Here is a 21153-nt window from a genome sequence, read left to right as displayed (position 1 = left end):
TATATAAAGAGCAAATACACCACAGTGTGAGACGAGTACAAACAATACAATAAATACACAGGACAATACACACACACACACACTGTCAATTAGCAGGACAACAAAACAGCACTGAATGTAAAAACTAGTGCAATAATTGGCTGTATACTACACGGTGTCCCAGAAGTCTCCATACATAGGGGACTGTGTTTGCCAGAACCAGGTCGGTTGTGCCTTCTTCAGTGGATGCTGGTGGACAATCGTCCGCAAGACTTTATTAATAAGGACTTCCTGTGCATGTCCTTCACAAACCTTGTGACTGCTACCTGATCCAGTTGTAAGAATGAGTTCAAAAGTTCTTCTTGTTTTTAAAGGCTACTTGGGGATATCTAATACAGGGGTTCCCAAACTTTTCCAGGGCGAGGCCCCCCAAATGGCATTAACATTTGACCGAGGCCCCCCTTTTGCAAGATGTCTTTAAAACACATTAAAAATACAGACTTCTGAATATATCTCTCTTTTTTATTATTAATAATTACATCTTACATCTTTACATTACATTAGGAATTGATTGTGTGTGTGTGTGTGTGTGTGTGTGGTTGTCTGAGAGTGAGAAAGAGAAAACATACTAGTGGGAGGGATGGGTACACCGAATTGTTGAGGCCCCCCGGGCGCCCCCTGGCGGCCCCCACTTTGAAAACCACTGATCTATATAATCAGAAATCTTTTGATTTCAGATTATATGATGATCAGCTATTTGATCTGAAATCTTTTTGATCACCAAAAAATATAATCGTGCCGACATTTATTATCTTCCATTAGAAAACTAACATTTTATCTACAAAATAATATAATTTTTTTTTTTAAACGACTCGGAAAGAAATATTTCCGAAAAGCAGCCGATAAGCGTCCGGCGTCGGTGTGAACTCCTTTAATACTGTTTAAAAAAAACATCTCAGGGAAATTCCTCAAGACATCGGGTGAGAAGACGCCGAGAATACGTTTCTGATACAATTCTAGACGAAAAGCGCGTCTACTTCGAAGATGCTAAAATACTATAAAATATATATATATAATAAAATTATTTTGGATTTATTTTGGATTTTTTTAAAATCACAACATAATTCCCATAATTCCTTGGGTGTTACTCCAGAGTTCTGATGACTTTTTTATTATTATTATTATTATAAAATGTGGTGGGAGGAATATAAAAATAAAGAATGAGTGTGTAAACTTTTGGCTGGAATTGTATATATATATTACACACACACACACACACACACACACTGGACTAAAACGTCCAAATCTTTCCCGTTTCCCGCGACGTGACTTTGAATCTTTGCTTCTCCATAAATAATGGCACCCTTTAATCAAAATGCAGATTGAACTATCACAGCCGGGTTGCATGTCTGTAACTTTAAGCGAGTCTTACTGCCCCAAGCGGGCTCTCTGAACGCCCACGTCAGCACACTCGGGTTTTTTTTTTTTTTTTTTTTCTATCCCTCCCTCCTCCCGCACAACCGGGTTTCGGTCTTTCGGGCTGAGCAGGAAGCGATCGGTGGGGGGAGGAAAAATAATAATAAAACTACTACTACTACCACCACCAGCGAAGAAAATGGAGATGGTGTGTGAGAACGGCCCGCGCCGACCGTACAGGACACCGAGCGAGGCGGATCGGCAGTGAGTAGCGGAGTTGTTTTATGTGTATCGGGGATGTTAGACGGAAGCGGGTGGGCGACGGGACGGGCTCTGAGGTCGCCGCGCTATTGCGCATTCCGTGCGTAAACACGGTGCGCCCACGGCTCCGTCCGCAACCACCAGGGGAGGTTTTTTTTTTTTTTTTTTTTTTTGGGGCGGTTTAGTTTATAATCCGTGATGCAGACGTCTAAAGCGTGCACGTGTTAATTATATTCCTCTACAGATAGATGAATTGCCAAAAGCATGGTGCATTTTTTTCCTCCTAAAGGGCGAGGTCGGATGGGTTCTGCTTGCCCGCTCGTGCGGCGGTTCTACACCTCGTATTCGTGCGTTATTTGCGTGTATTGCGGGTGTAGTGAAATCCTACGGATGCACGGGCTCGCCTACTTCACAACACACCACGGACCGACTTCATATCCTCCTCGACATTATTGTAAAAAAAAAAAAAAAAAAAAAAAATCATCACTCCTTTTTTTCTTTCTTTCTTTCATTCATTCTTTAAACATCCTCTTTCTAAATAAATAAACAAACAAAGCAAACGATATTTGTCTTGATCAACTTCAACGCGGACTTTCTCGCCTTTCTCTGCTTTTTGAGACGCGACCCGACTCGGGTGTAGCCCCCGCCCTCTTCTCCCGTGCCAGCGTTTGACTGACAGGCGCTCCAGCCAATCAGCGTGCGCGCTGCTTTCTCGGCTCCTCCTTTCTTTCTCCGCGGAACAAAGGATGGCCTGGGAGTGTTATTTGGAGAGGATAACCCAGAAAGGAAGCGCTCTCTTACGTGAACGGATGAGGAACGTATCTCCGTGGGGTTTTAAACTTCTTTCAGATAAAAACCGAGAGGATAAGACATGGGTTTGGTTTTTTTTTTTTGGGGGGGGGGGGGGGGGGGGGGGGGTTCTGGGTTTTTTTTTTTTAGAACTGAAGCTTAACTGATTTGGGTCATGCCATCTGCATCCTGGAAAATCCCACATCATCCTGGGATCTCGAATAGATTTTTTTTGGGGGGGGCACGTAGAGATGATATGGCATGGATAATGTTGGCCAGTAGCTTCCATCTAGGGACCTATTTCCCTCAACCCTAGTGCAAAAAAAAAAAAAAAAAAAAAACAAATTGATGACAAGAGCTTAATGTGATTGCACACGAGGCATGAATTCACACAAAAAAATGCTGATTTGTGACATTTTGTTTGGTTTAAATAAATCACATGCAGTTGTGCACATGACCTATCCACCCTTCCTGTATACTGTATGGAGCATTTTTTGTTGATACGCAAGCGTAAAACTGCAAAACATGGCAGTTTTACTAAACTAACCGACAAATAAAAAATTCGATGACCAGTGAGATCATCACCGGAGGTCATACGTCGACTTTTCTAGATCTGTGTGTCTGTAAACGGGGTCAGTGGGGCCCTAGGGGACTGTGATGTGTAATGAGGGGGTCTGCTGCGAATTATTATTATTATTATTTATTATTATTTAAATAATGAGACGTTGTTGGACATGGCAACGGATTACTCTCAAGGCTGTTATGGTTGTTGGCGTGATCGTTATGTTATCGTTTTAATTGACTGGCCAGCTGAAATAAAGAACTACATTTCCTAATCTAAAGCTCAGTATCGCAAAAACAAGTAAGTATTGTAATATTATGTAATCAGCCGAGTTTCAGTAAAAGTGAGGGGGGACATTATTACAGAAAGAAATCGGTGCTGTTTCACATGGGGTCTTTGTCCTATATAGAGAAATTTTCTAGACATCCTTAGCTTCCTCATTCCACCACCTCATAGCTTCCTTATTTCTAGACTTACTAGCTTCCTACACCTCATAGTGTCCCACTTCCTACGCTTTCTACCTTCCTGCTTCTGACACCTCCTAACATTCCTTCACATCCTAGCTCCCTTATTGCTACACCTTCTAGCTTTCCGCTTCCTACACCTTCTAGCTTTCCGCTTCCTACACCTTCTAGCTTTCACTTCCTACACCTTCTAGCTTTCCGCTTCCTACACCTTCTAGCTTTCACTTCCTACACCTTCTAGCTTTCACTTCCTACACCTTCTAGCTTTCACTTCCTACACCTTCTAGCTTTCACTTCCTACACCTTCTAGCTTTCCGCTTCCTACACCTTCTAGCTTTCCGCTTCCTACACCTTCTAGCTTTCCGCTTCCTACACCTTCTAGCCTTCCACTTCCTACACCTTCTAGCTTTCACTTCGTACACCTTCTAGCTTTCACTTCCTACACCTTCTAGCTTTCACTTCGTACACCTTCTAGCTTTCCGCTTCCTACACCTTCTAGCTTTCACTTCCTACACCTTCTAGCTTTCACTTCCTACACCTTCTAGCTTTCACTTCCTACACCTTCTAGCCTTCACTTCCTACACCTTCTAGCTTTCCGCTTCCCACACCGTCCAGCTTTCCGCTTCCTACACCTTCTAGCTTTCACTTCCTAGCTTTCACTTCCTACACCTTCTAGCTTTCGCTTCCTACACCTTCTAGCTTTCGCTTCATACACCGTCTAGCTTTCGCTTCCTACACCTTCTAGCTTTCACTTCCTACACCTTCTAGCTTTCACTTCCTACACCTTCTAGCCTTCACTTCCTACAACTTCTAGCTTTCCGCTTCCTACACCTTCTAGCTTTCGCTTCATACACCGTCTAGCTTTCACTTCCTACACCTTCTAGCTTTCACTTCCTACACCTTCTAGCTTTCACTTCCTACACCTTCTAGCCTTCACTTCCTACACCTTCTAGCCTTCACTTCCTACACCTTCTAGCTTTCACTTCCTACACCTTCTAGCCTTCACTTCCTACACCTTCTAGCTTTCACTTCCTACACCTTCTAGCTTTCACTTCCTACACCTTCTAGCTTTCACTTCGTACACCTTCTAGCTTTCCGCTTCCTACACCTTCTAGCTTTCACTTCCTACACCTTCTAGCTTTCACTTCCTACACCTTCTAGCTTTCACTTCCTACACCTTCTAGCTTTCACTTCCTACACCTTCTAGCTTTCGCTTCATACACCGTCTAGCTTTCACTTCCTACACCTTCTAGCTTTCACTTCCTACACCTTCTAGCTTTCACTTCACACACCGTCTAGCTTTCACTTCCTACACCTTCTAGCTTTCACTTCATACACTTCCTAGCCTTCTGCTTCCTACACCTTCTAGCCTTCCACTTCCTACACCTTCTAGCTTTCACTTCATACACCTTCTAGCTTTCACTTCATACACCGTCTAGCTTTCACTTCCTACACCTTCTAGCTTTCACTTCACACACCGTCTAGCTTTCACTTCCTACACCTTCTAGCTTTCACTTCATACACCATCTAGCTTTCACTTCATAAACTTTCTAGCTTTCACTTCCTACACCTTCTAGCTTTCACTTCCTACACCTTCTAGCTTTCCGCTTCCCACACCGTCCAGCTTTCCGCTTCCTACACCTTCTAGCCTTCTGCTTCCTACACCTTCTAGCTTTCACTTCCTACACCTTCTAGCTTTCCACTTCATACACCTTCTAGCTTTCACTTCCTACACCTTCTAGCTTTCCACTTCATACACCGTCTAGCTTTCACTTCCTACACCTTCCAGCTTTCCGCTTCCTACACCTTCTAGCCTTCCGCTTCCTACACCGTCTAGCTTTCACTTCCTACAACTTCTAGCTTTCCGCTTCCCACACCGTCCAGCTTTCCGCTTCCTACACCTTCTAGCCTTCCACTTCCTAGACCTTCTAGCTTCTTTATTTCTATCTCCTAGCTTCCCACTTCGGACGTATTCCTACTTCCGACACCTTCTAGCTTCACTTTTCAGTCCATGCAGGATTTTGCGATTTTTTTGTGATTGTCACGGCCAAAAATGCTTGATTTTGCTGCGGCCTTTTTCATAATTTGCGATGCATCTCATGGAGATTTTTGTGCTTTGTTTTGTGGATAACTACGTGATTTGGCAAAATTGCAACTGCACGCTCTTTCGCGGCGATGTCCATTGGTAAATGAGACCTTTTAACTGTACTCACGCTCGACTTATGTGAATTGAAGAGGTCTTTGGCTGAACGCGTGTCATGATGATGTCACATGACGCTTCCTGCCCCAAATCCTCAGGAAATCCATGGTAATTTTGAAAAATTGCAGTCTCCCCTGAATATAGCAGAGCTTCTTGGTTTTCCATTAATTTCCGCATTCGCAAAATCCTGGATGGACTAACTAGTCCAGAAATTCAGACACCTCCTGTACAAACTTCCCACTTCCAACAGTTCCGACACCTCACTTTTTATACACGTTTTATACCCAAAATGTTTTATTCCTCACTAGAATCCCATGATATTCATCTTTTCCCTTCATAAAAAACCCCCAAAGCCTCAAATCACTACATATGATTGAACATAAGAACCCATCGTAGTTAATATTGAAATAATTGTCTTACACGCAGAAAGAAATCTGTGCTGTTTGACCTGAAGGCGCCTGTTTGAGAATATTTGTCCTAGATAGAGAAAATAATAATAGATATTAATAATATTAATAATAACGACATTAAGGAATATCATGATTTGTTTCGTATGTAAAAAGAGCAATGACCTGCTTCAATGTAAATTTCCACGTTTAAACTGTGTGTCATTTTTGGATGTTATTTCAGGCCGGTGCACAGATGGACGAGCGCCGACATGTCTGCCAACCACCACAGTTGCCTCCTGAAGCAGTTGGACCAGCAGCGACGCCAGGAGCTGTTCTGCGACTGCAACGTACTGGTCGGTGGACGCCTTTTCCGGGCGCACCGAAACGTCCTATTCGGGAGCAGCGGCTACTTCCGAATGCTGCTGTCTCAGGGTGCGCGGGACAGCCTGGAACCTGCCAGGGCCTCGTTCGACGCCTTCAGCCCCGACACCTTCGCCACCATCCTAGACTTCGTGTACTCGGGTCACCTGGCTCTGGGCAGCGGCAATGTCATCGAGGTGATGTCCGCTGCCAGCTACCTGCAGATGGACAACGTCATCGCCTACTGCAAGGCCTTCATCGAGTCCTCGCTGGAAATCAGCGCCAAGGAGGCGACCGAGGACGCCCTGCCTCCTCAGAGTGTCCTGTGGGAGCACCAGGACGACGGCAAGGACGACGACGAGTACGAGGCGGAGGTGACGAACGATCAGAGCCTGCAGTGCCAGACGGTTCTGGAGGCAGGCTTGAAGGAAGAGCAGGCGGAGCAGTTCGATGGAGTTTCTGAGCCCAAGAGGAGAGGAACCAGGAAAAGATCGGCCACTCATCGTTACAGCCCGGATGAGAGTTTGCCGATCGACCTCCAGGGGGCAACGACGGGCACACAGAAAGCAGACGAGCTCTATGCCACCCTGCCTACCATCGTAGGTGTCGTGGGGGTTTTCAATAAAGGTGAGCGCCAGTAATGATCCAGTATATTTGGATCTCGCTTTGTTATCGTTATCTCATCATCCACACATCGATTAATCGGTCATTTCATTTCATTCGGAAGACCAGATAGACTGCATTTCCATCCATTTATTCATTCAGTAAGACACTGGATCTTTACATGAGAATCGTTCATCCAAAAACGTATCGTCACCGCACGGTTTTTGTAATGTTTGGAAGGTGCTTGTATATAACGTCACATGATTTATTTATTTTTATATATATTTTTTTTCTTTTTTCTCGGTTTAGCCTAACTCGGAGTTATCCCTGATTTCTCATTATCCCTTCTCCCTACCCGTCCTGTGAATCTCGCTCTCTCTCGCCTTCAGACTCCGCCCCCACAGTGCGCTTTAAGTGCCCGTTCTGCACACACACGGTGAAGAGGAAGGCGGATCTGAAGAGACACCTGAGGTGCCACACGGGCGAGAGGCCGTACCCCTGCCAAGCCTGCAGTAAACGCTTCACTCGTCTCGAGCACCTGCGCAGCCACTTTGAGACAGTGAGGGACTTTTATACATGCCATAACTTCATATATTTACTTCTAGATTTCTAGTACGTTTTATGTTGCCTTAGTATGCTAACTTCTACGCTTATTAACCTATTCCTCTTCGCATCCTACTCACTATTTCTCTTAGCCCCCTAGCTTCCCATTTCCTACCCTCCCTTGCTTGCATATTCCTACACATCCTACTTTCCTTATTTCTATATTTTCTACCATCACACTTCCTACACCTCCTAGTTGCCCACTTTTGACACCTACTATCTTCACACTTCTTATCAAATATAGGGGAATAAAACGGCACACCCCAAAGTGTTTTATTCCTCACGTGAATCCACTGATTTTCCTTTCAGATCCACCAGGCGCGTAAGCTGGTGTGCCGGAAGTGTAAGCGGCATGTGACGGAGCAGAACAGCCGTGTGGTGTGTGAGGGCTCACGCCGATACCGGCTCTGTGAAGCGTGTCTGCAGGAAAGCGGCCTGGTGGCACATGATGGCACCGACGCTAACACGGAGGAGCCAGGTCTTCTGCTGGGGGTGGAGGAGGAACTGGAGGGAAACCGCAATGCCTCGTGGGGGATGGAGGATGAGGATGACCTTGCTGAGGATTCAGGAACTGACCTCATCATTCAGGAAGTGGATGACAGTGACGAGGAGCCCAGCGCAAAGTGACGCTAGTGTGCGTGTGTGTGTGTGTGTGTGTGCATGTGAGAGCAATTTGCACCAAATTCAGCTTCACTTCTTTTAAATACGGGCATCTTTGAATCAAAGAAAAATGTTCTATACGTGTATAAATTGTATTATTAAAAAAAGTATGTAAATAGTTTATTTCAATATCACAGTTGGTTAAATGACTTCCTCTTGCTTCTTATATCAGGAAACGAATAATCTTGCAACGTAATATTTTGGCACGAGCAGTCCGAATTTCCTGCATTTTCCTATGACTTATGAATTCTTTTATCTACGTTAACGTTCACTTCGCCAAATATTTTCACCAGTTGTAAAGATTCCCAATAATCTGTGTCCGAGCGTTGTCCGAGCGCCTTTCTTTACATCACCGTTTGAACAATCAAGCGTCGTTTTCTCTTAATGTTTCATGGACAATTTTATGGAAATGAATACACTTTGCACTCCTCTATCAATCATTATTATTATTATTATTATTGTTATTATTATTGTTATTATTATTATTATTGTTATTGTCATTTTGTTGCTCAGTAAGACAATGATGGTATCTTATTTTTACTTTTTTATAAATAAAAATACATTTATTATCACATTTGTTATAAAGCGGATTAAATTCTTACTATAGTATGGCAGAAGTCATTGCTCCTTTATTTTTTTTTTTAAGTGACTGCTTAGTCGTGGTTCGACTAGAAAACTAAATTAAAATAGAAATACAGAATTTTAAGAGAGACTAACAAGTGTCAAACCACTGTCTAGGTCATGTTATGGAGAACATTGTGAGAACACTGAACGACATTGGTGTGTTACGGCAGGGTGGCAAGGACAAAGCCACTGCTCTCCGAAAAGAACGTTGCTGCCCTTGTGCGGCTTGATAACGATCACGTGGACAAGCCAGAAGGCCGTCAGTGCTTTTCGATTTAAATGAGAAACGTTATGTTTGGAAAAAGGAAAACACTGCATTCCAGTATAAGAACCTTATCGCGTCTGTGAAACATGGTGGTGGTAGTATCGTGTTTTTTGTTTTTTTTGCCGCATCTGGGCCAGGACGACCTGCCAAATAAATAAATAAATCAGCTAGCAGAGCTGCCAGCTTCACCAGCGACCAACTTGACCTGTGTTCTGGCAGCTGGATTTTGTTCTAAAGGTCTCACACAATAGATTTACATGCATCTGAGGTCAAAAAACTCATAATGTAAACCACAGCATTACCCCCACCCCCCCAGTGTCACAAACGACTCGTTAAATGATCCGTTCTAAATGATTCCTTCTAAACTCCTTGAAGTTACGAAGAAATAAATGAATAAAAAAAAACATTGCTTGCAATATTATTGAGAACCCTGAAAGCATAATCTCCTCTGTCCTGAATACACTGTGTGGCCAAAAGTTTGTGGACACCACACCCTGTGCTTATTGAACATCCTGTTGTAGATTTCTTCCTCTCTTTACTGTTACAACGCACTCCACTCATCTGGGAAGGCTTTCTACTAGATTTTGGAGCGTGGCTGTTGGGGAATTGTGTTCATTCAGCTACGAGAGCATTACTGAGGTTGAGGTCAGGCGCTGATGTCGGGATGTCGAGGAGGCTCCAGTTCCAACTCATCCCAGAGGTGTTCAGTAGGGTTGACGTCAGGGCTGTGTTGAAACTGTAACGCCACAGCGTACAAAGACGTTCGATACAATTGTGTGCTTTGTGTAGAATGTGTCGACCTCGTTTAGTTCCGTGTCGTCTCATGTGGTTAGTGTGTTGAGTGATGTAGCACCGTGGTCCTGGAAGAACGTTGTTTCGTTTCACTGTGTACTGTACCCGCTGTATGTTTTTGAAACGACAATGAAGCCACTTTGTGGGAATGTTTTGAGGTAGAACGGTGTCAAAGTGATGGTCGGGTGTCCGGATACTTTTGGCTCTGTTTGTAAAACGTCGAATAAACGTCTCCTTAGAGAATATATATATATATGTGTATATATATATATATATATATATATATATATATATATATATATACACATATATATATATATATATATATATATATATATATACATATATATATATATATATACATATATATATATATATATATATATATATATATATATATATATATATATATATATATATATATATATATATTCTATATTCTAAATGGTTATATTCTATATACAAAAGGTGTGCAGAGTGTGCGACAGGGTGATCCGCAGCAGTAGATGGCGGTGTGGATGTTGTGAGTGAGTGAGAGAGAGTGTGTAGATACACCGCAGGGACACTCGGGGTGTAGTTGTGAGGGAACATGGCGGCGGTGATGATGAGGATTGTACAGGCTTCATTCTCAGGGCGCTGCTGTTACTCTGTGGCCAAATCAGTGAGTTATACAGCGCACTTTATATCACTTCTGGAGCTGTAACACGCTTTTTTCATGAACGACTGCTTGGATTTGGAGGTAAAAAAAAAAAACAGAAACGAAAACTGAACTGTTGCAGTTTCCACATATACAGGTTGATCTCTGTCCTCTCAGCTGTTACCAATAAAAAAAAAAAAAAAGATAAACAGATTCCTACGTCACACGGATACCGGAAGTGAATTCATTTTCACTTAGATGTCTTTATTAACAGCTTATTTGTACGGTTATTATAATGATTTATGTCTTAGCGACTACTTCAGGATCATAGGTATGGTTTGTTTAAATGTATTGTGTTTTAAGCCGTTTATTTAAGTTATAATATAATCGTGAATGAAAACTACATGTCCCTCCACTTCATATATCATAGCCGTTTAGGACTTTTCCCAACTAGCAGGTTCTATGTATATAGCACCAGTAGTGCCCCTTAGTGACATTATACATCTTTTAGACGTTTAAAAATTGTGAACGTTTTTGTTTTATCTTGTTTTATTGATGTCCCGACTCTTTGAGTCGGCTACGTTTAAGAGAGTCGACTCGCGCATGTGAGTCGGTTCTTTCTTCATGGCTAAGGTTGTCAGGATATTATCAGGATAAATGGAAATAAAATCTTCATAGCTAAGCACACCCACACACACAGCAAACAATGACATTAATGCAGACATGCTTTCTGTGTTCGCTAATGCACATTTGTCATTTTTTAAAAAGCCTGATAGTCATTACTTCAAAAATTTTAAAACGCAGTGCAGAGTATTATTTTGTATTATTTTGAGTATTATTTTACAAGGTGGAGTACGATTTCGTAAAACACTTTTAACTTCAGCTAGGTAAAGAACAACAAATATTCATCATAAAATTACTGGATATAAACTGTACAGTACATAAGAGTCGATTCTTGATTGGTGAGCCGAGTCAAAGGGTTGACTCACTGAAAAGAACCGAAGCTCCCTTCACGATAGCTTTGTCGTCTGGTTGATCTAGCAAAATGCCCGGATGAGACCGTGCTATCTGATTCGTTCAAGTACGTCTACTTTGGCTATTGATGCTCAGCGGGAACACTCATAGGGGAATTACCGCCACCTACCGGAATCACGGTTAAATTGCTCATGATATTTCGGTTATGGATCTGAGATAGCAGCTCATATCAAACCTGAGCGTCAGTTAGTGGTGCGTATCACTAACACGGTGCGTATGCATAACATGATGAATAAATATCTTGTTTATCTTCTGTAAAGTGTTTGTGTTTAATTCTGTGTGTGTTTCTAGGTTAGTTTGTGTGCTACTAGGCCTCTTCCAGAAAAAGTGAAGATAGTGGAAGTCGGACCCAGAGATGGACTGCAGAACGAGAAGGTGAAAGAGGCTTCCCGTCTGTCCATAAATATATCCGTCTCACGTTCCTAGTGTATTTCTACATCTGAATTCACTACACAGTTTAATATACATAGCATAACTTTCCCTGTCTGTTCCGTTAGACCATCGTTCCAGCCGAGGTGAAGATCCGTCTGATCGACATGCTCTCGGAGGCGGGACTTCCTGTCATTGAGGCTACGAGTTTTGTCTCGCCTAAATGGGTCCCACAGGTAAGATGTCTCACTTCCCGTCGTTTAACGATTATACACTGGAATCCGTATTGACGAGTATACGAGCCAGAAACGCATTTACGTTTACACGAGCTTATTGAGAAACAAAAATGTAAAGTCACGTAGTAATGTAGAACTAAAATCCATTTTCACGAACATAGCAAAATTCAAGGCTATATTTATGCTCCCGCATGGTAAAACTGAGATGAATGCATTACCCGTTAAGCAAGACACTAAAGTAAAACACTGATTCCTCTTATCGTACCTTTTTATCAGTTTATAGTTAGTCTTAATATCGTCCAACGTCCACGAAACAAGTTCGTTTCTGTTCTCGCTTACGTTATAGCATAACAGTCGCTCCCTGACTGAAACTGGAGACTCCTTACGAAACCTCCCGTATCTGTACTAATACTAATACTGAATAGGGTCTCGCTTCGCTCTCGAAATGTCCTCAATTGTTCATGGAATGGATTCCAGAAGATGTTGGAAACATTCCTTTGAGATACTGGTCCATGTTGACGTGATCGCATCACGTAATTCATGCAGATTTTTCACGTTCACGTCCATGCTGTGAATCTCCTGTTCTGTCTTTAATTATTTATTCATTTTCATATGGTTCATTTACATGTGATTCATTTACATGTGATTCATTTACGTATGATTCATTTACGTATGATTCATTTACGTATGATTCATTTACATGTGATTCATTTACATGTGATTCATTTACGTATGATCCATTTACATGTGATTCATTTACATGTGATTCATTTACGTATGATTCATTTACGTATGATTCATTTACATGTGATTCATTTACGTATGATTCATTTACATGTGATTCATTTACGTATGATTCATTTACATGTGATTCATTTTCATGTGATTCATATTCAAGTGATTCATTTACGTATGATTCATTTACATGTGATTCATTTACTAATTTGCTTCTCTTTAAATCCAGTTTTAGACTGTGATATTACAACGGTCTTTCCAGATTATTACTTGCTACACTGTTTGAGATGACCCCAGTAAAATTGCCTGAATTCTATAATATAATTTGTTCACCATGTTAGGTTTAAATCCTATAAAAAAAGATTCACAATTAAATAACATTACATCCTTCAAAACACTGGCATGTTCTGCTTACTCTCACAATCCTCCACACTCCCACACCCAAAGTCTCCATAAACAAATGAGACAGCAGTGTATCCTACAGAAACCGAACGTTGTCCACAATGTGAAAACAACTCGGAGAGTAAGCTGAACTAACCAACAAAATTACCAAGACTGATAAACAGTCTGCACACAATAATAAATATAATGTCCTTACCTTTTAAAGACTTGTAACAAATAATATAACAGCGTAGCACGTAAAGCCGAGGTGAGTCTCCTGTTCTAATACGCGCCAAAGGTGTTCTACTGGAGTCGGATCCGGAGACTGGGAAGGCCAGTGGAGGACATTGAACGCGTTGTCATGTTGAAGAAAGCAGTTTGAGACGAGTCTTGCTTTGTGACATGGTGCATTATCATGCTGGAGTTATCGTAGCCATTAGAAGATGGGTAAATCGTAGCCATGAAGGGATGCACATGTCCAACAACAATACTCAAATACGCTGTGGCGTTCAAGCGACGATTGATTGGTATTAACGACCCCAAGAAAACATTCCCCACACCATTCCACCACCTCCACCAGCCTGGACTGGACACGAGGCAGGTCGGGTCCATGGATTCTGGCACCTGATGATATCTATTGCACTGCTGTCACATGTGGTTGGTTAGATAACTGCATGAGTGAGTAGGTGTACAGGTGTTCCTAATAAAGTGTTCAGTGAGTGTTTGTGTTCATGCCAAAGATATTTGAACATTTTCCTTGAACACCTAAACTTAACCCTAACTCTGACCCTTTTCCCAGTTGGACAATGGGAATTATGGTTTTCCCGTTAGATTTTTTTTATGCAGCATTAATACTGCACACGAAGCTGGACAAAGGGTTTTTTTTTTTATCACCATTAACAGGTTATAACCAGAACTATTGAGCTATTGTATTAAAGCAGCACTATCACTGTGGCCTTTTGCAGATGGCTGATCGGGAAGAAGTGATGCAAGGCATCAACAGGAAGCCTGGCGTGAATTATCCAGTGCTGACTCCTAACCTGAAGGGCTACAGAGCTGCTGTAAGTACCGGCAAAACCCAAAAACACACATGATGCTGGGAGGGTCATGGCAGGACCTTGATTTTGTGGTCATTAAACCATTTTTGTGTTGATTTCGATGATGTTTTGGATCATTGTCCTGCTGGAAAATCCGACCACGGCCCATTTGAATCTTTCTGGCAGAGGCAGTCAGTTTTCATTTAATATCTGTTGATATTTGATGGAGTCCATGATGCCATGTATCCTAACAAAATGTCCAGGTCCTCTGGCAGAAAAACAGCCCCAAAACATTAAAGATCCACCTCCATATTTAACCGTGGGCATGAGGGACTTTTCCATACGGCTACCTCTCTGTGTGCTCCAAAACCTCCTCTGGTGTTTATCACCAAAAAGCTCTATTCTGGTTTCGTCTGACCGTAGAACCCTATCCCATTTGAAGTTCCAGTAGTGTCTGCACACTGAAGACGCTCGAGTTTGTTTTTGGATGAGAGTAGAGGCTTTTTTCTCGAAACCCTTCCAAACAGCTTGTGGTGATGTCGGTGACTTCAGATTGTAGTTCTGGAGACTTTCTGACCCCAAGACACAACTAACTTCTGCAGTTCTCCAGCTGTGATCCTTGGAGATTTTTATCCACTCGAACCGTCCTCTTCACAGTGCGTCGAGACGATATAGACACACGTCCAATTCCAGGTCGATTCATAACATTTCCAGTCGACTGGAACTTCTTCATTATTGCCCTGATGGTGGAAATGGGCGTTTTCAATGCTTGTGCTATTTTCTTATAGCCACGCCCCATTGTGTGAAACTCAACAACCTTTTGCCGCACATCACAGCTACATTCCTCGCTCTTACCCATTGTTACGAATGACTAAGGGAATTTGGCATATGTGTTACCTCATATTTATACCCCTGTGAAGCAGGAAGTCATGCTTGAACAATTTCCTGTTCCTAGTCACCCAGGTGTACTAAAAAAAAAAACGTAAACATCAAAAGGTTAAACAGTTTTTCACAGCCTTCTTTGTTCATATTTACCAAGGGTGCCAATATTAGTGGAGGGCACTGGACAGATGAGTGTGTGTGCTGTAATATTACTGCTTTTGTTCCTCTCGGTCTCTTTCCCTCTCGTAGGTGACGGCTGGCGCGAAGGAGGTGGCGATATTCGGCGCCGCCTCGGAGCTCTTCAGTAAGAAGAACATTAACTGCACGGTGGAGGAGAGTCTGCAGCGCTTCGAGGAAGTGACGTCGGCGGCCAAACAGGAAGGAGTACCTGTCCGAGGGTACAGCACGCTATATAACCCGTCACCAAGAAGCTCTTTAATGCACCAGTTTCCAAAAAAATAATAATTCTACTGTTCTTCAGGAATAACTCAGTGTCAGTGTTTGATTAATGGTGGACTAACCACTAACCACACCCCCTCCGCGTATTGTGTTTTTCCAGCTATGTGTCATGTGTCCTGGGATGTCCTTACGAAGGCAATGTCTCGCCGATGAAGGTAGCCGATGTCGCGAAGCGTCTGTACGCGATGGGCTGTTACGAAATCTCGCTGGGTGACACGATCGGAGTGGGTACGCCGGGCGGCATGTCCCAGATGCTGGAGGCGGTGATGAAGGAGGTGCCGGTCGACGCCCTGGCTGTTCACTGCCACGACACGTACGGACAGGCGCTCGCTAACATCCTGGTCGCGCTGCAGGTCAGATATTCATCAGACGGAGAAACCTGACCATGCGTTCCGGAAGTTTCTTTCCCGTTAATTACCTCTGTAGACACTCCAGAAAGAGTTTATCAAAGCTTCACACAAACCAGCCGACGAGCTCGATCTCGAGCGCTTCCAACTCCTAAAAGAATGTTGTTGTTTTTTCCTGAAGCAAAATGCGCCGTTTCATTTGTTCTCTTTAAGTGTCCCAGGAGTCAAACGATTCAAAAAACACAATTCGGAAAAACATTACAAAGGCGTTACACGTTATGGTATTTTTCTTCTGCATGTTTGTGGTTGTAGATTTTCTCCACTCCTCATGTGGTTGTTTTGTTTGTTTGTTTGTTTGTTTGTTTGTTTTGCTCGTGCAGAATGGCGTTAGCGTCGTGGACTCGTCGGTGTCGGGATTGGGTGGCTGCCCGTACGCTCAGGGGGCTTCTGGAAACGTGGCCACCGAGGACGTCGTGTACATGCTGCACGGACTCGGCATCCATACGGTAAGCGTACATATCGCTGCTTAAAAAAAAAAGTTTCTTTTTACATGATCATAATGATAATGAGTCTTTATTGGTCACATATACAGTAGAGCACAGTGAAATTGGTTTCTACGCATACCCCAGCATGTTAGGAAGCTGGGGTCAGAGCGCAGGGTCAGCCATGATACAGCGCCCCCTGGAGCAGAGAGGGTTAAGGGCTTTGCAAGTGGTAGCTTGGCAGCGCTGGGGCTCGAGCAGGCAAAACAAGAAAGTGATGTTTAAATGTACTACATTATATATTTATATTTAGCCCTATTTGGACTGGATCGGGGTTTTTTTTTTCATGTAATGAGGATCACAGCTCACAATTTTATTTATTTCCTTTATCGTCCCGTGGACGTCCAGTTACACGTTCCTGCAGCTACGCAGCCGGATTTTCACTTATTTATTTATTTATTTAACCATCATTACATAACATCATATTTTTTGAGAGATTGTTCCAACACATCGGTAATGTTCTGATTTCTGGAGGTGTTTAAAATACAATTCTCCAGTTACATGCACAAAGAATAATAAAAAATGTTTAGGTTTTTTTCCCCCCTCATGGTGTAAATTGTATCCGGACTAAAATGATCCCGAGATGTTTTCTCGGACATAAAAGGAAAAACGCCGAAATGAATAATTCTCAGACCCGGGCTCGCTGGGATTTTTGCGATCGCAGGAATCGACGCGGAATTAAGCAAACTCGCCGATATTTTTTCAAAATGTCCGCAGGTTTGGGCGGAGACGTGAGACGCGTCTTGTGACATCATCGCAGCGTGCGTTCTGGCGAAGCTCTCGTCGATTCACGAGTACGGCTAAAAGATCTCGTTTACCAACAAACATCGCTGCGAAAGAGCGTGCGAAAGGATTTCGTGCGATTCAAGTCGTGTTTGGCCGCAACAATCACAAGATCCTTGTAGATCCGCGAGATCCTGTACGGACTGACTGTAGGCGAGATCACAGGTTCCCAACCCTGGTCCTGCGTGAGTCCGAGAGTGGAGAGTGGAGAGTGGTGAGTCGAGAGTCGTGAGTCGAGAGTCGTGAGTCGTGAGTCGTGAGTCGAGAGTCGTGAGTCGAGAGTCGTGAGTCGAGAGTCGTGAGTCGTGAGTCGTGAGTCGAGAGTCGAGAGTCGTGAGTCGTGAGTCGAGAGTCGAGAGTCGTGAGTCGAGAGTCGAGAGTCGAGAGTCGTGAGTCGTGAGTCGAGAGTCGTGAGTCGAGAGTCGTGAGTCGAGAGTCGGTGTTTTAGAGTAAGCAAACTACTAAAAGATGCAGAACAGGGTGTTCTCCAGGGCCAGGCTCAGGAACCTGTTGTGTCGAAAGTACACCAAGTACAGTTCTGAGTGTTTTACATGGGACATAGATTTATCTCATGTAGTCTTCATATAGAACTCTGCTTTGTTTACACGAGGAACTGAATCGTTATCTCGGCGCGAGTTACGCTGTCGATTTTGACATTTTCCAGTGAAAGCTCGGTAACACTTTATTTGAAGGGTACGTACATATGAACTTCGTAACGCACTCGTACTCATTACGTGAAGCTTTTATAAAACCATGTTGGAGGCTTTACGAAAGGCTTGTGTCAGACCTCGTCAGGTGACATTACAGGCGTTATGCAGTAAGTCACGTAGGAGTGGAGAGGAGAGGGGTGCAGTTCATAAAACATTCACAAACACTGCATAAATCTGTCATTTAAGCAGCATTCGACAATTTATAAAAATCTGTCTGTCGAAAGTTGTCATAAGGACATTCTGTATGAGCTTTGGGATGTGTTCAAATATCTAAACTTACCTTTTTTTTAAAAATTTCTCTTTCTAGTGGTATTTTTGAGTCACGTGTCAGCGTGTGTGTTCACGTCTGTTACAGGGAGTAGACCTGCAGAAGCTGATGGATGCCGGATCGTTCATCTGCCGCTCTCTCAACAGACGAACCAGTTCCAAAGTTGCTCAAGCTTCGTGTAAACTGTGACCTCAGTTCAACTGTGTGTGTGTGTGTGTGTGTGTGTGTGTGTGTGTGTGTGTGTGTGTTTTTTATCCGTCTGTTTGGAATTTCATACCTTTTGCCTAATCTAATAACGACCATGCTACCCGAGTATTGTTCATTCTGATCGTGTCGCTTTTAACTCCGGTCATTCTGTCTCTCGTTCTTGCTCTCTCTCGCACTCTCACTCTTTCTCTCTCGTTCTCTCGCGCTCTCTCACATTCTCTCTCGCTCTCTAGTTCTCGCTTTCTCTCTTGCTTTCTCATTCTCTCTCTCGCGCTCTCTGTCTTTCTTGCTCTCTTTCTCTCTCGCGCTCTCTCTCTCTCTCTCTCTCATTCGCTCTCTCTTTCATTCACTCTCACTCTCTAGTTCTTGCTTTCTCGTTCTCTCGTTCTCTCTCGCTCTCTTTCTCGTTCTGTCTCTCTCCATCTTGCTCTCGTTCTCTCTAGTTCTCGCTCTCTAGTTCTCGCTCTCTAGTTCTCGCTCTCTAGTTCTCGCTTTCTCTCTCTCGCTTTCTCTCTCGCGCTTTCTCTCTCGCGCTTTCTCTCTCACACTTTCTCTCTCGCGTGTTCTCTCTCGCTTTCTCTCGCTCTCTCTCTCTCTCTCTCTCTCTCTCTCTGTCTCTGAATCTGCCATTTCCTGAAACAAACATAACGAGGCCCTGATTAGCCCTGTAGAGCCTAATGAACGGACGCACGATATCACGCGTGCTTTAACCTGCACCACACACTGTTTCCAGCTGAAACACACTTTCCATTTGGTCCCATAATTGAAGGAAGCCGCATGAATCAGTGGCTTGTTTTCAGAAGATATTTGTACTGGAGGATTTCTCATGAATAGGTCTTGTAATTATACACACGCACACACACACGGAAGCACGGAGAGAGACTGCTTCTCGTCTGGATGCCTTGGATTTGACAGCCTGCGTGCGTGTGTGCGTGCGCGCGCGTGCGTGCGTGTGTGTGTGGGTACAGTCTGGTATAAATATACAGAAGCAAGTGTTTAAACTGTCTAGTGTACTTATAATCAGGGAAGCAGCTCCAGTTCTTCTTGATGGCTCGATATTGTCGTTTTCAGCCCTTAAGGAACCTAAACATCACGTGACGGCGTTATTTCCCGATAAACCGCCGACGTGAACAACGGTCGCTCGCCCACGGATCTCTATTTTCCGTAAGAAGCGTGATTTGTCGTAACCGCTGATCCACAGTCCGGTCCTGTTCCGAGCCCTAATATGGTCCGGCAGTCATTTCAAGAGGTCTGCGGAGCCAAAAGTCACCGCTGGCTCTCACATTAATATTACTCGGTATTGCCAAGATACAGCCAAAACGAAAACAAATACACGACCTTAAGAATTATGAGTATATAAGATGCGATTGGCATCATCCGCTGAAATCCAAGTGGCCAACGCACTGGGAAGGAATATTTTTACAACTGGAGAAATGCCGTGTACCACGGCGCCGTTAGATTCTCGATTCTGATTGGTCAGAAGGTGGTGAATTTAAAAAATTTTTAAAACATTTGCCGTAACAGCAGATTTACATTTAAGGTTTAGATTTTTCTTAATTTATCTATAACGACGGGGCAATTCACAAGTCACGTTATTGAATCCGTTTCACATTTTTTGGGAGGAGTCTCCAGTGTCAGTCGTAGATGAAGCTCCAGTTTCAAGTTTTTCGGACGTCTTCAGGACTGAGGAGTCTACGCTTTGCGTTGCCGGTGAGGTAGCGACCGTTTACTGCTGATTATAACGTGAGCGAGAACAGGAACTAACCTAACTAACATTAAATGTAACAATAAATGGATAAAAAGTCAGACATTTTCTTTTTTATTAATAATTTTTTTTTTTTAAACTGCTTTGGGGGATACGGGGGGGGGGGGCTATGGGTTGTGTGTTGTTTTTTTTTTGTTTGTTTGTTTGTTTGTTTTTGTTTTTTTGCAGAGAACTACTTAAATCGGCGTAATCGCGATAGATTAATCGACACCTGACCAATCAGAAGCCGGAATTTAACAGAATAGGAATCGCACCTCCCTGATCAGTCCGTACAGGATTTCAGAGGGGTTTATTTATTTATTTTTTTTAAAAAAAACTTTTGGACATGCCTTATCCGACTATTTTCGTCGACTGATGCGACGACTATTAAATCAGGAATGCACTAAAGAATTTTAAGCCTCCGCGGCATGAAGAAAGGCCCACACTAGGCTTTCTTCTTCTGTACAGGAAAACCTTCCTGTGGCTAACGGTCTCCCGAAGAGACGCAGCAGGACAGACTTCGCTCCGCTGGTTAATTTATTTTGCACATGTTTTCGCGGTTCTCGCGGCCTGACGGAAGACAGACGCTTCACGCTGCCGGCGTCGCATCGGGAGAACGTTTATCACGGTCTACGCACGCCAATCTCACTTCCTTTCCGCGCACGGACCTCCGGTGTATATTCGCACGAACCATTTGATTGTACGTGAATTATTTTTGGGGATAACTTCACGCTTCGGTTATGTACTTTATCGGTTTATTTACTGACTTGATAAATGCTGTATTGAAATAAACGGTGTTTGTGTAATATGTAAA

The 21153-nt window shown here is 43.2% G+C and overlaps 2 protein-coding genes across 3 annotated transcripts; both read left to right on the top strand.

Moving 5' to 3' along the window:
* The first annotated feature begins 1483 nt into the window (after window positions 1–1483).
* On the top strand, window positions 1484–8948 carry zbtb8a (zinc finger and BTB domain containing 8A). Its single transcript, XM_017475401.3, has 4 exons — window positions 1484–1659; window positions 6302–7047; window positions 7413–7582; window positions 7936–8948. Exons 1-4 carry the CDS (start codon window positions 1595–1597, stop codon window positions 8251–8253), a joined length of 1299 nt encoding a protein of 432 aa, XP_017330890.1. The 5' UTR covers window positions 1484–1594; the 3' UTR covers window positions 8254–8948.
* A 1603-nt stretch (window positions 8949–10551) lies between these two features.
* On the top strand, window positions 10552–21153 carry hmgcl (3-hydroxy-3-methylglutaryl-CoA lyase). Of its 2 annotated transcripts, none has more exons than XM_017475351.3 (8): window positions 10552–10706; window positions 11931–12014; window positions 12137–12244; window positions 14326–14421; window positions 15529–15677; window positions 15839–16091; window positions 16466–16591; window positions 18476–21153. In XM_017475351.3, the coding sequence occupies exons 1-8, from the start codon at window positions 10683–10685 to the stop codon at window positions 18575–18577; spliced, it is 942 nt and encodes a 313-aa protein (XP_017330840.1). In that variant the 5' UTR covers window positions 10552–10682; the 3' UTR covers window positions 18578–21153. The 2 variants fall into 2 exon arrangements, with proteins under 2 accessions (XP_017330840.1, XP_017330839.1); XM_017475350.3 differs by having other exon boundaries at window positions 10553–10628.

This window comes from Ictalurus punctatus, chromosome 9 (assembly GCF_001660625.3).
Source record: "Ictalurus punctatus breed USDA103 chromosome 9, Coco_2.0, whole genome shotgun sequence".
NCBI classification, from domain to species: domain Eukaryota; kingdom Metazoa; phylum Chordata; class Actinopteri; order Siluriformes; family Ictaluridae; genus Ictalurus; species Ictalurus punctatus.
Note: the sequence above shows the minus strand (reverse complement) of the source record. Positions and strands in the feature narration are given on the sequence as shown.

Bases quoted from the DNA above. Each gene is read 5' to 3' on its own strand.
- zbtb8a (XM_017475401.3), top strand. From the start codon at position 1,595: ATGGAGATGGTGTGTGAGAACGGCCCGCGCCGACCGTACAGGACACCG. The intron at 1,660-6,301 runs GTGAGTAGCGGA...ATGTTATTTCAG, and splicing joins CCGAGCGAGGCGGATCGGCA to GCCGGTGCACAGATGGACGA. The intron at 7,583-7,935 runs GTGAGGGACTTT...TTTTCCTTTCAG, and splicing joins TGCGCAGCCACTTTGAGACA to ATCCACCAGGCGCGTAAGCT.
- hmgcl (XM_017475350.3), top strand. From the start codon at position 10,557: ATGGCGGCGGTGATGATGAGGATTGTACAGGCTTCATTCTCAGGGCGC. The intron at 10,629-11,930 runs GTGAGTTATACA...GTGTGTTTCTAG, and splicing joins GTTACTCTGTGGCCAAATCA to GTTAGTTTGTGTGCTACTAG. The intron at 12,245-14,325 runs GTAAGATGTCTC...GGCCTTTTGCAG, and splicing joins CGCCTAAATGGGTCCCACAG to ATGGCTGATCGGGAAGAAGT.